The sequence below is a fragment of the Zeus faber genome (genome assembly GCF_960531495.2).
Source record: "Zeus faber genome assembly, chromosome: 13".
NCBI classification, from domain to species: domain Eukaryota; kingdom Metazoa; phylum Chordata; class Actinopteri; order Zeiformes; family Zeidae; genus Zeus; species Zeus faber.
The window spans coordinates 20,147,213-20,159,770 of NC_137198.1; the positions used below are offsets into that span (position 1 = coordinate 20,147,213).

The 12,558-nt window shown below is 43.7% G+C and overlaps 1 protein-coding gene across 1 annotated transcript in view; it reads left to right on the forward strand.

The window, feature by feature from the left end:
* The first annotated feature begins 3,921 nt into the window (after positions 1-3,921).
* The window catches only part of crybg1a (crystallin beta-gamma domain containing 1a), a 44,880-nt gene continuing 36,243 nt past the window's right edge, over positions 3,922-12,558 (forward strand). The window contains exon 1 of the mRNA XM_080012341.1: positions 3,922-4,028. Within this exon, the coding sequence (XP_079868467.1) occupies positions 4,027-4,028 (2 nt within the window). The 5' untranslated portion in view covers positions 3,922-4,026. The remainder of the gene's footprint in view (positions 4,029-12,558) is intronic.

Below are 12,558 nucleotides of genomic sequence, written 5' to 3' on the forward strand. Positions count from 1 at the left end.
TTTCAGTGCTAACGAGTCAAAAAGAAGAAAGGGTGCGGAGTCGACAAGACGAGTCTTACTGCAGCCACAACAAAGTCTGTCACGGCATGTGTTCGACTGATGAACAGATTAGCCCGTAGTGATGTAACGATCTGAACAAGGTCACAAAATGCTACCAGAGCAAAAAAAAAAAAAAAAAAAAAAAGACAGTTTGATCTTCACTTCAAGCAACGCGGAGGATGCCTTGCAGAACCGTACTTCAGCAATAAAGCAGCTCCTGCGTTTGAAGTCTCCAAACTGCTCCTGTCACCGATGAATAGATGATTGCGCCGCTGCATTGAACTATGGAGACTTTTTTGGCCGTTACTGATGAGGACACTTTTGCGTCAGTAGTATGTCTTTGAGATTCGGTTGGCCAAAGTAGTGGAGGAGAGTTGAGGGCAAGACAAAAATACGGTCTTGGTTCTACGCACGGCGGCTGGAGAAGAAGCTGGTCAAAGTGATCTGCATGGACATGGACTTCCTTACTGAAATAAAGGAACATACACTAAAATGTTCTGCAAAAAAAACCCATTGTTTTAACCTTGAAGACCATTTTTAATAAATGACCATGAATTGTTACCCACTGCCATGACAAGGGCTATTTACAGGATTATACATGTACCATAGTATACGTGTCCATGTAAAGAATGACATCAATTTAAATGTTACCATCTCGTTTTCTGAATGCACTAATAGGTTGCATCGAAGATTGTTCTTTCTAGAGAGGATTTAAGTCGCACTCTCAATAAATTTGAACGAAATTCATTTAAATGACGTAACAAAATTAAATCAATTGTTTCTATTCTTACCAGATACGAGGTCCTTATTTTGAGGTGTTTCAGATCATGTTTGCCCTATCTTTTATATTTGGGGGAAAAAAAACCCAAAAAAAACCAAACTAATACTTGTTGAGGGCGTTTGGGTTACCGCAAGACCGTGCCGTATTGTCACCGATGGCTCGGTGACAGTAAGCGTGTCGTATTTATTCGCTTGTGGGGGTTGGAGAACTGATTTTGGGGCGTAGCAGCCTCTGCTTCTGTTTGTCTCCTCTTCCTTCTTTTCGTGTCAACCCTCGCATCTCTTTACTTCCCATGCAGAATCGCGTCTTGGGTTCCGGTTCAAACGCGATGTGCGAAAATAATGGTGGTTTTGGTTTGTTTGTTTTATCTAGCTTTATCTTGCGTACAGGATATAAAGAGGAACTGAATGAGCAGAGCTTCAGATTAAAATGAAGACTAAAGAGTTAATACTAAATGACTAGTTTATCTCATTGATGACACAGAGCGTAATGTGTTATAATATAATAATAACCTTTATTTTTATGGCACCTTTCATACACGACGTGTAACTCAAAGTTCAGTGCATTAAAAGAAGGACGTCACATAGTGATAATAAAAGCCAAGCAAACAAAGCAAAATGCATTTACAGAGCAGAATAATAAAATAATAAAATTATTAAATAAATGACAAACAGGGTAAGAAGAAGCAAATCATGACACCCAAAACGTGCAAAATAAACCCACGTGCGAACTTTTCTTACCTGCTTTGTCTTTCTTGATAATTACTGAGGTAATTACAGGGTTTCTCACAATGTTGCCCAAATAGCTCTCCTTTAAAAAACCAAAATGCTCAGACAAAGTGTTTGTAGATCATACACGATGATCTTCATCCATGAGCCAGTCCTCACACACACATACACACACACACACACACACACACATACACACACCCAAACACGCCTACACACACACACACACACACACACAGACTCACACAGAAAAATACCATTTATTGTCTACTGCAGTGCTTCATGTACTGTACATGTCTTTCTTTAAATGTCCAGCAGATAGAGCTACTTGTTCAGCAGATTGGTGAGATGTTTTTTCTGCTCAGCGTGTTCGACTTGCAGGGTGGAAAAAGTGGAAAGGGTGACACCAGACGACTCATTTCTTCCACGGAGCACGCTCAGTTGTCCATGTAAATAGAGTAGTACAATGTAGGGTTAAAAAGTATCTTCGTTCAGGACAGTTCTTGCCAATTCCAGCCATCACTGCACACGATCTCGACGCATCGAAGTGTCGTTTTTTTTTTTGTTTTTTTTTTCTTTTGAAAAAGAAAAGATAAATCTTCGTTGTTTCATCTTTTTCGACGACGGCGCAGGGACGTTCCCTCCCTCTCCCGATCCAAGAGGGCCGGGGCGAGGGGAGATCGCCCCGAGGTGTCGGGGAACCCATTCACCCCAGCTCTGTGGGACTCCATGTTCAGACGACACACCTAACAAAACATCAACCGATTTGTTCGGACTGAAAAACTAAATAAGTACAACAAAATAAGAACCCCCCTTGTATCAAATGTAATTTATCTTTCAACTAAACCAGACAACTCTTGGCATGTTTTTTTTTGGCTGTTCCTTGGGTTTTCAGACTCTGGCTATTTCTTTCTGTGCAGTAGTAGTATCTGGAGCCGTGGGAAAAAGGTGTTATCTCAAGCCAGTGTACTATCCAGTACACAGACACTCGCACACGCAAATCCAGTTCTGTTACAATGTTGTTGATGGCGTCGTTGGGCTTTGGTAGGGACCAAATCCAAGACCAACGGCCTCAAAAATCACATCTAACCCCGGGAAAATAGTCGTGTGTGTGTGTGTGTGAGCTTTGATTCCTACGGAGGTGGAAAGCCGCTCCTATACACCATCCTTTGTGCGTCTGATTGCGTTGGAGCTGTGATCTCATCACCCGACCTCGCTTGATTTAGTTAAAGGATTGGTTCAACATTTTCCAACCCGGTCCTTATTAAAAGGTTGGCCTGCATGATTTTATACTGTTCATAGCACAACCTGGTTGGACGCTTTACTTTTGGAAACGTTACGCGGTCTAACAGGGAAAAACGGGAAGCTGGCTATATTGTCAAACTGCTATTTTTTTTTTAATGGTCTGAAACTGCAGCATTTTATATGCTGTTTTGGGGGGGGGTGATTGACTCTTTTACATTGCTAACGCGCCCCGCCAATCAGATCTTTTGGCGACATCCGCGCTAACGGCACAAATTGCAAAAAGTATCTTGATCGATGATTCGTACATTAGGGCTACATTATTAGGGTATTAGGCACGTTTACATGTAGGACGACGAGGAATTTTTGTGGTGATTATTGCTGCGCGTCTGCAGACCATTAGCACTACAAAAAGCTTGCCGGTCTGAGAAAAATATGAATAAAATAAAATAATAAAATAAAATCGAAGTACACATAAACAACATTTGCAAAATATACACTTATAGCCGAAAAAAGCAAAACGAGAATAGATCCTGTGCTGTAAAGGAAATAACTGTGACGTTTTAACTACGGTACGAATCATTTTCCCCCTGGCCCCCGGAACCCCTCGAAGGACCCCTGCGGGGTCCCCGGGCCCCAGGTTGAGAACCACCGCTTTGCCAGCCGATCAGGGGATCACAACGCGGAGCCCTCTAGGACCCGGCGGACACCAGCAGGGGTGGCGCGGGTGGAGGCTTCACCTGCAGTTGGCAGGTTCTCCGCGTCTGTCGCACCTACAGCGGCGCCGCGACCAGCGGAGTAGAGGCTGAAAACTTTATTATTATTATTATTATTATTATTATTATTATTATTATTTTGGGGACTGGTTTACGTCTCCACCCAGACACAATGAGCAAGACCAGCACCCTGAAGATCAAGCGGCTGTTCAAGTCCAAGTCGAAGGACAAGGAGAACCACGGCTTCCCGGAGCCCCAGGGGAAGCACCCCGGCTCCTCGGGAGATGAGGCGCCGGGCGGGGAGGGGCACAGGTCGGCGACCCCGTCGGTCAGCCCCGGGGGCTTTGGGCACCAGGACCCGGTGCCCCCGGGAGATGTCCCGTCCACCTCTCCGCCCGCCAAAGAGAAGAAGGGGAAGAAGCTGCTCTCCTTCAAACTCAGGAAAAAGAAATCCAAACGCTCGCAAGAAGGAGACCTGCTCTTCCATGACAGCGGGGAGCTGGACAGCATCTGCAGCCAGATGTGAGTGAAAACGGAACAAGAATATTTCATCAGAATTCATAAATCATATTCATCACAATGCTGTCGTGTTTTAGGTCTGACAACATACATCATATTCATTTGGTGAACTTGAACCGTGTAGGGATGAAAGGAACAGACACGCACACGCACACACACACACACACACACACACACACACACACACACACACACAATTATATGTAGAGAGAGACACACATATTGAGGGACACACATTTAGAGGCACACACGTATAGAGAAAGACACACACATACACACTGCTATTTGGACACACACACACACACACACACACACACACAGGCACGCATGCATGTAGAGAGAGACACACAAACGCTTATAGACATACACACATATGTAGAGTGACACACACTTAAGTGTTTTGCTTGAGATGCACTCAAGTGGTCCCAAACTCTGCCTCCATCACCCTGCAAACCCTGTGTGTGTGTGTGTGTGTGTGTGTGTGTGTGTGTGTGTGTGTGTGTGTGTGTGTGTGTGTGTGTGTGCGTGCGTGCGTGCGTGTGTGTGCGCGCGTGTGTGTACGCGTGCGTGCGTGCGTGCGTGTGTGTGCGTGCGTGCTCGCTGACAAACCTGCATAGGAGCAGCGACTGTTTTGGCCCAGGGCAGTTTTTTCCTTTTTTTTTTTAGTTTTAATCCAGGGCAGTGCTGAGTACCTGCTCAGCTAGTTTAGTCATGCAGTTGTTGCCTCAAGTTTGAAGAAAAAGAACGAGAGGGAAAATGATAGAAAGAGAGTAAAGCCGAAGACAGGGAGACAGAGCTTGACGCTAGACAACTAACATGTATTTGCATAATTAAAGTCGGTTTTTTGGGACCAGTTCTCCATTTTCTAAAGCGTTTTTCTAGAGAGTGGGAAACAGTTGCATGGTGCATTACTGACACCCTGCCAATGAAATCACCTCCAGGCACTCGTACATACAGTACGTATGTATCATCAGATATTGCGGTATAGATACGTACCACGATGACTCCCAAGCTGCTGTTCCTCCAGTGGAGCTGCTCAGTGGCCCGAAAACAAGTATGTGGAAAAGTTGCTGACGAAAATATCGGACCACAACACAGGCATGTGAGACATTCGTCGAAGGCAGAGTTTTAGCTTCTGGTCAACGAGTCAATACTACCACATTACGATCTTGCAAACACCATGTCCATTATCATATCGACTGCATCATGTCTGATTTGGATTATTCAACATGGAATTCTGAATCAACAGACACTCGGATATTCATACTCAGAAACAAAGAAAAACACTATGTTTCTCGAAAAGTACCTTTTATTTGAATATTAAAAATTATAAATAATAATAAAAAAAATTGAATATTTAAACACACCAAAACAGTTAAGAGCTTTGGCAAAACTAGACTTTAAAATAATAAACACTAACTTACTTATTACACTACTTTTAAGTTACTCCCCAAAGTAAGCGCAGAAAAACAGATGCTATTTTTGCAAGAGGGAATCGCTGGTAGTAAAAGGCAAATCACTACCCGCGGCGCCGACCAGAATGATCTTTTCTCCAAACGAAGCCAGCATAAAAACTCTAGATGTATTTAATTTACTCCGTTTCCTGCTGCTGCTCCACTGCTGAGCAGATCGCAGAGCGCTCCTGGAAAAATCCCAGCCTCGTTCTCACAGCCTGGTGGCAAATGAGCCGCGGCCCGGAACGGTCTGCACGCCGGAGGTTGGGAACCTCTGCACTAGAGGACATTCCGTCGATATGATGGTCGGGTTTGTTTCCCACTTTCATCGGCGTATCAACCGAATTACTGGACATTCTGGTCAAAGGCGCACTCTCCCTTGTACACACTGTGAAAGCCGGAGGAGAGAGAAATGCATCGGTGCGCTCGTGTCCCTGCTGACGCGGACATCGCACACCGTTACCGGGCTAATTTCTAATGTGTGTTCCCTGTGCAACAAACTGGATGGACTTATATTGAACTTTGTTATTTTTAGTCATATTCGAATTCTGTTCAAATTTCGTTCCTGCAGCCCTAGTGCCAGGCGGGCGGTGCAGTGTGCGTTGAGGGATGCAGCTCAGCGGACCCCTCTGCGGAGTCCGCTGCAGCGCTCTAAACTCCAAACCAAACTTCACGAAAGTCAGTTCGGATTTGTTTACCGGCGGATCTTGACCGCCCCGATATGGCGACCATGTCTGACAATATTACCCGCAAAGATACCGGGAGAATCATGAACCTGATTGAGATTTTGAAGTTCGAAGTCGAACGCTCAATTCGATCGATTTTGGATTTTTCGAATCAGGATCGGAAACCCTAATAGATACAAAATAGGGTGAAATTCTCGACATTCACTTTCCCCAACACCCGCCAACCCAGCTCGCTTTTAGGACAGTACAGCATGAAGTTCACCCATGATAGAGAATTCCATAATATGACAATATGTTTCCAAATGTTTCTTGAAGAATTTGCCTAAATTTCAGGTGTGGTGATACGTATTAGCATGACCTGTATTGACAGACGACATGTCTCCGTGATGGAGGGAAGGCCTTGCCCCACACTGGAGTTCACAAACCTGCTGCACCGGTAGGATAATTAGCCTCGCAAGAGCCCGACCTTTCAAAGAGCACGACACATTTCACAACAACAACAACAACAACACAAACAATGGCGGCTCCCGAAGACGATCGTGCCGATGCCGCCATAGCATCAGTTTTAGCAGGAAATAGACATTATCACAGCCGTCCAGCACCAACACGTGTGTGCAGTGTTGGACTTGGAACAGATGTTTTGGCTGTTCTTCCGACTGGATTCGGAAAGATTCATCAGCTTGCCCCGTTGGTGACGACGAGGAGGTTCCCGAAGAAGCATCCTATTACCGGCGGATATACCGATATATACAAATATGTATGAGATGTTTTCGCCAGATATACCCAGATCATCCGGGACGTACATTGTGTTCAGGCGCTTGTGAGAGCATCACGGGTGTGGTTCATCCGGTCGGCTGAAGGTGTTGGATGGTGGCATGGATTGAAATCAAACACTCGCTGCGACGGCCCAGTGTCTCTTGTGATAAGGACTCGCAAGAGAGGCTGGTTGAACCAGATTAGCGCAGCCCAGTGAGATGAAGCTCGGCGTGATAAGGTGCCTCTGCTAGAGCAGGGTGAACATGGCTGAGCGGCTGCAATAAGCATCGGCTTATCAGAGCCGCATTGAGAGAAATTCAAGGAAATAACGTTGGATGTAAACTAGGCCTGTCACGATAATTACTTCATCCACTTGTCGTACGATATAAAGACATGACCTCGACCATAGTGGCCCGTTGTGTTTACATGCGTGTTTGTTTACATGACCATGTCAGCAACACGACGGCAGAATGAACAGCAGGGTGTGCCCTGCCATGGGGAGCGACGCCGCCACTCAAAGTATCAAACGCGACAAAACGCTAGCTCGGCGACGGAAGAATCCCCCGAAATGGCGATCTCCTCCTCGCCTTTTGGAGCTGTCACAGTGACCACGATCACAGTCCCTGGCTGAGTTTTGTCTACGCTGCAATCCACGGTGGACTCTCTGCCGCTGTTACTCCTACAGATGCTGCCTTCAAGTCGCGTGGGGATTTACGATCAAAACCGGTTGCTGCTTTCTGCTGCTCGTAACATCAGTCTGTTTTTCACTGCTTTGAACAAAAGCGCCAGCGCAATTATGTAATGTAGCCGAAATGTTTCAAAGCGCACGTTTCAAAGTTAATAAAAACACGTTATGGAAGTAATAATGTGTCGCAATTCACAAATACATATGATGCAATAAATACAAATGGGAAGAGATCAATAAATACTACAATCTAAAAATCTGTATGAAGGAGACAAAATGTATTTCTAAATCCACAAATAAAAAATGTATGATTCGCGTTGTGTAAACCAGTTTAGCCCGAGAGTTTTTTTTATTTTATTCTATTTATTATTTTGGTTGTGTGGCTTTATTTTATTTATGTTTTATTAATTTAGGACATTTAAATATTTTTTTCACATCACAGTGTCTGAATATTCTTAAGAATTAGAGGTCTTTGCTATTTGAAAGGGTGTTAAAATAGCATTATTATGCTATTATATTATCATTATATCAGAGGCAAAAAAATGGTCTTAAAATCACAATAATATAGTTTATCGCTATTATTTCTGGGACATCCCATCCAATAAATGTAGTTATCGTGACAGGCCTAATGTAAACGCACTGCAGCAAAATATGTTATCGTAGTGTTCACCCCCAAAAAGAAATCGCGCAATCACAGTTAGAGTGGGATCAAATAGTCTGTTCATATTCCAGGCCACGGTTATCCAAGTCTAAAGCCAAGAGTAACAAAAAGTTCACTCAAACATTAGTGGCAGTGATTTAACTACATCACTCGATGTAAATAAAACATGTACTGTATATCTCAAGGTTTTAAATATTATATTATAACTATATTATTATATTATATTATAACGTTAACCCTTCAACATTGGTCACAATTTGTCCTTTGAGAAGCAAAAGTGCAAATTATGATTGAAACCGTTGAAGAGAGAACGTCACAATATAAAAAAATGAATATTGTGATATGAGACAAAAATATCTCCTGGGATTTTGCTTAACTTAATATCACGATGTTGTTAAATGTCGTCTTTAAGGCCGCATTACAGTCAACCTATTGTATTTTCTAAACTTTGTGTACTGTTCTAGCTGTTCTAACGCCTCTGCCCGCTATCACGACTGATTATTCCTGAAATACTTCTTGAGTGTAAATATGTTATCAAAGCACCAATAGGCATCCCCAAAATCATCATCCAAAAATTGAAAGTGAGGTCTTGTCAAAAAAAAATCACAATATTTGATTTTGCCCGTATGGCCATGGAATGGATTAAAATGTGAAGATATTCAATGTCTTCATCTGGTCCAGGCAGGTTTGGATGGCGTCTCCATTTGATATGTACGAGAAGAACCAAACTTGAGCGACCGGAGCCCCAAGGCGGAATGCCTTGTGTGCCTCATATGACACATCAGTTATACAGTGCATACATTACAGTATACGTCGTGTCTATACATGAAATGTATGATGTAAAAACAGAAGCTATATCCTGATAGCAGTGGAGTATGGATGCTGGAATATGGAAGGGCAGTAGACCGTCATGCCCTTTCAAACCGAGCCAGGTGAACAGTCGCTCTGTGCTCAAGGTGAGGGAGTGGTTCATCGAGGCGAAAATGAGCAGGTCACACTTTTGTGTACAAACAACTGCGGTTTTCAGGGCCTTTGACGTCGCAGCCGTCCGCGATGCCGCCGCTCATTCCTGGCTTTCTACCTGATGTGCGAGCGTCTGATTATGATAATTATAGCCCGTTGCTTAGAAGTACAATAGGTGTTTATGTGATAACCTCTGTTTGACAAACAAGAGCCAAGCCCAGATCCTTTCATCAAACCCTCTGACTGAACATTGTTTATGTGGAGGCAAACAAAGTTGAACGGATAGTACGTTTTTTTTGGATGGAGAATAATATTTGTGTGTTTCCAGGAATTGCTTTCTTTGTCCTTTTCTGTAATCATTGTCTTCTGGATAGCCGGTGGTGCTTACGGAAATTAAGCCGAAAGGAAAGAGGAGGAAAGAGTTTAAGGAGGTGTGCTATATTGTGTTCCCCTTTCCCTTCGTTATTATTTTTCCTTCACCAGGGCTCGACATTAGCCGTTACCCAGCTTCCCAATTTCCCAGTTGCCCTGGGCAACTGGGCAACGGTCAACCATCTGGTGCGGTCCGGTCGGCCAGTTGTTGTCCAGCACGGTATACCTCAGTCTGTTTAAAAACTGAAAACATAATAATCAGACAAAACTTTTAAACATAGTTCACATAGTACAAGAAAAAAGTTTGACTTCAGTCAAGATGTTGACGAGTGCTGCAATGCTTGTATCATTTAGTTTGATTAAAAATAGATTTGCGGACTATATTCCAAATCTTGCAAATCGAATGCTGATGCAAGGTTGCCGACTTGGCAACCCCTTCAAAAAGTCAGCAACATCCAAATACAACTGAAATGTTGTTGTTTTTTTAATCACGGCTGTTGAGTGACTTTCCTTGGGGAAGAACAGTAATATTTTATAGTGTTGATCCCGACAGGTATTATGGTCTGTGGATCATAATCTTTTAAGCGATGCTTGGGAAATGTATCAGCAGGAGTTGCTGAAAGAGAGGGACATTGAGGGAGACAGAAACAGAGAAGTTCTGCACGGGCTGTAAACTGTCGTGCAAATTACGACACACTCCCACAGGAGTGCACGGGCTTGTAGTGCGGTCTGAATGAAAGAAACTCATTCAGTGGTTCAGTTGCTCTCTTCAAGTCTGAACACATGTTTTTCTTCCCAGTGAGAACCTTTGTTGTGTCACTGTTCACCCCCCCCCCCCCCGTACCGGTTCCCTTCCCTCTGCCGATCAGCCATCATTCTATTGCAATGCAATTCGGCAAGAAGCCTTCTCCCGGAGGGGATCAGGAGATATGAGTTCACCGGTTTAGTTCATGGCGACAGAGACGACAGCGCTTCTCAGATATAACCCTCAGCTGCTTAAACTGTTGCTGCTTACTGTAACTGGTTTCATCTGCTGAAGCTGGACCCTTGGTCTCCTCGATATGGAAACTGATCAAAGTGGGGAAAGGTAATAACAGGAAAGGTCCAGGAGGCTCAGGAAGTTCAACGAGATGTTGGAAAAGGTTTTCTTTGTCAGGGGACAAAAATGTATCCAAAATAGAACAAAAGTCCGAGCCACCCTTCTGCCAAACAGTTGAAACGCCTTCGTTTATGATGGCTAATTTGTGGTGTTATTGTTGAAATCATACGCATGAAGATAAGGCTGTAGCCTACGCGAAATGACCTTCATCAGAGCAATGCGGAAAAGTCATATTTTGTGCATTTTTTGACGCAGATGGAGAGATGGAAGTGGTTATCAGACCGCTTAGACTCCGATATCAATAGTAATGAAATTCATTTGTACGACATTTTCCATTGAGACCAATCTCAGAGGGCCACAACATGTAATGAGAGCATCGATGTACTGTTTTCTTACAAAGTGGCAAATGGCCTAGTTCTGTCCTGACCAAAAACAGACTAAAATCAGTCCGCACCCTGTAGGAGAGACTCGCTTGGTAATGATATGTTGGTTATGATAGGTTTCGCTGTAGACGATATGACTTTTCACACAAAAGGTACACGTTTTTTTGTCTCGGGGGGCAGTGGTTTTTGCGACCGTAAACAGTGTTGTTTGCTGTCAGAAAACTGTCGCTGGATATTCATTTTTCTGAGGAATGCTTCCTGTGGCCAACATTCAGAACACTTATCTCTCTCTCTCTCTCTCTCTCCCTCTCTCTCTCTCTCTCTCAAAGAGAGAGAGAGAGAGAGAGGGAGGAGACGAGGTGTAAGGAAAGACACCGCGTGGCTGTGGGCCCGGAGGACTGCTCCCAGCGAGCCCATCTTCAATGGATTTACGCGCTGGGTTCGGTCAGACAGTTCAGACAGCTGAAAGTTCTTTGCACGGAAGTAGACTCTTTACTTTGAAAGAGGTGTTTCCACATGTCGCCCTTTAATCGCACTGCTCCTATAACTTGGTAATCAGTGTTTTGACTGATTCATCTGAATCAATGGCAAGTCATTCGTGTGGTGCCTATCTATGAATAACGCTCTGTTATGTTTATGGCTCTTTACACCCCATTCTTGGCCGACCAAGCATGTTTATTGCACGTAAGCTAGTCAGCCAACCCAACTTTTTGATTGAGATTGTTCCTTATGACTACTGGTTGAGTGCAGTAAACCATTAGGTTTATACGTGTGCATCACCCTAGTTCCACCCCACATAGTGACTGACAACTTTACTAAACTATTATCTGCCCTTATATTTGGAAATGACGTGCAGGAACGTTTTGGTGCCGCAGAAGCTAAATGTAATTTTAAGCCATATTTAGTTCCTATCATTTAGTAACTTGTAGATTGTACATGACTGATTTTGAAGAGTTCCGTTGCCTTGACTATACTTTGGCACATGCATTTGTACTGGGGAGAAGAATGCATGTCTTTATTTGCAAGATGTATACGAGTGAGCTGATCACTCATGTATTTCCGGACGATTTTCAACTCCAGATCCCGATGTGAAGATCACGAAGCTCATGCAAAGTAGTTGGCATTATTTTTTGGCACAATACAATGTGGAAACCGGTCTGATATGCAGAACTAAAGTTAGAGGGGATCCAGTGAATTTGCCTAACCCGCGTCTGATGGTAAACCGGAGGAACAAGTGTCTTCAGCTTGTGGCGTGCATTTAGTACCATCTATGAGTTATTTGGCTTTAATTCAAGGCTGCTAAATCCTGTTTTCTGTGGGTCCAACGGGAAGGAGTGAGCTTCTCCACTTAAACCTATCAATTGGACTTAGCCGGTTTCCACTAATTACAAGTCGACTGCGGTTCAGGCGTGGTTATTGTATGTTGACGGATTTGTGGATTTGTCTTCCAAGCTCGTTTGGAATCCTCACAGTG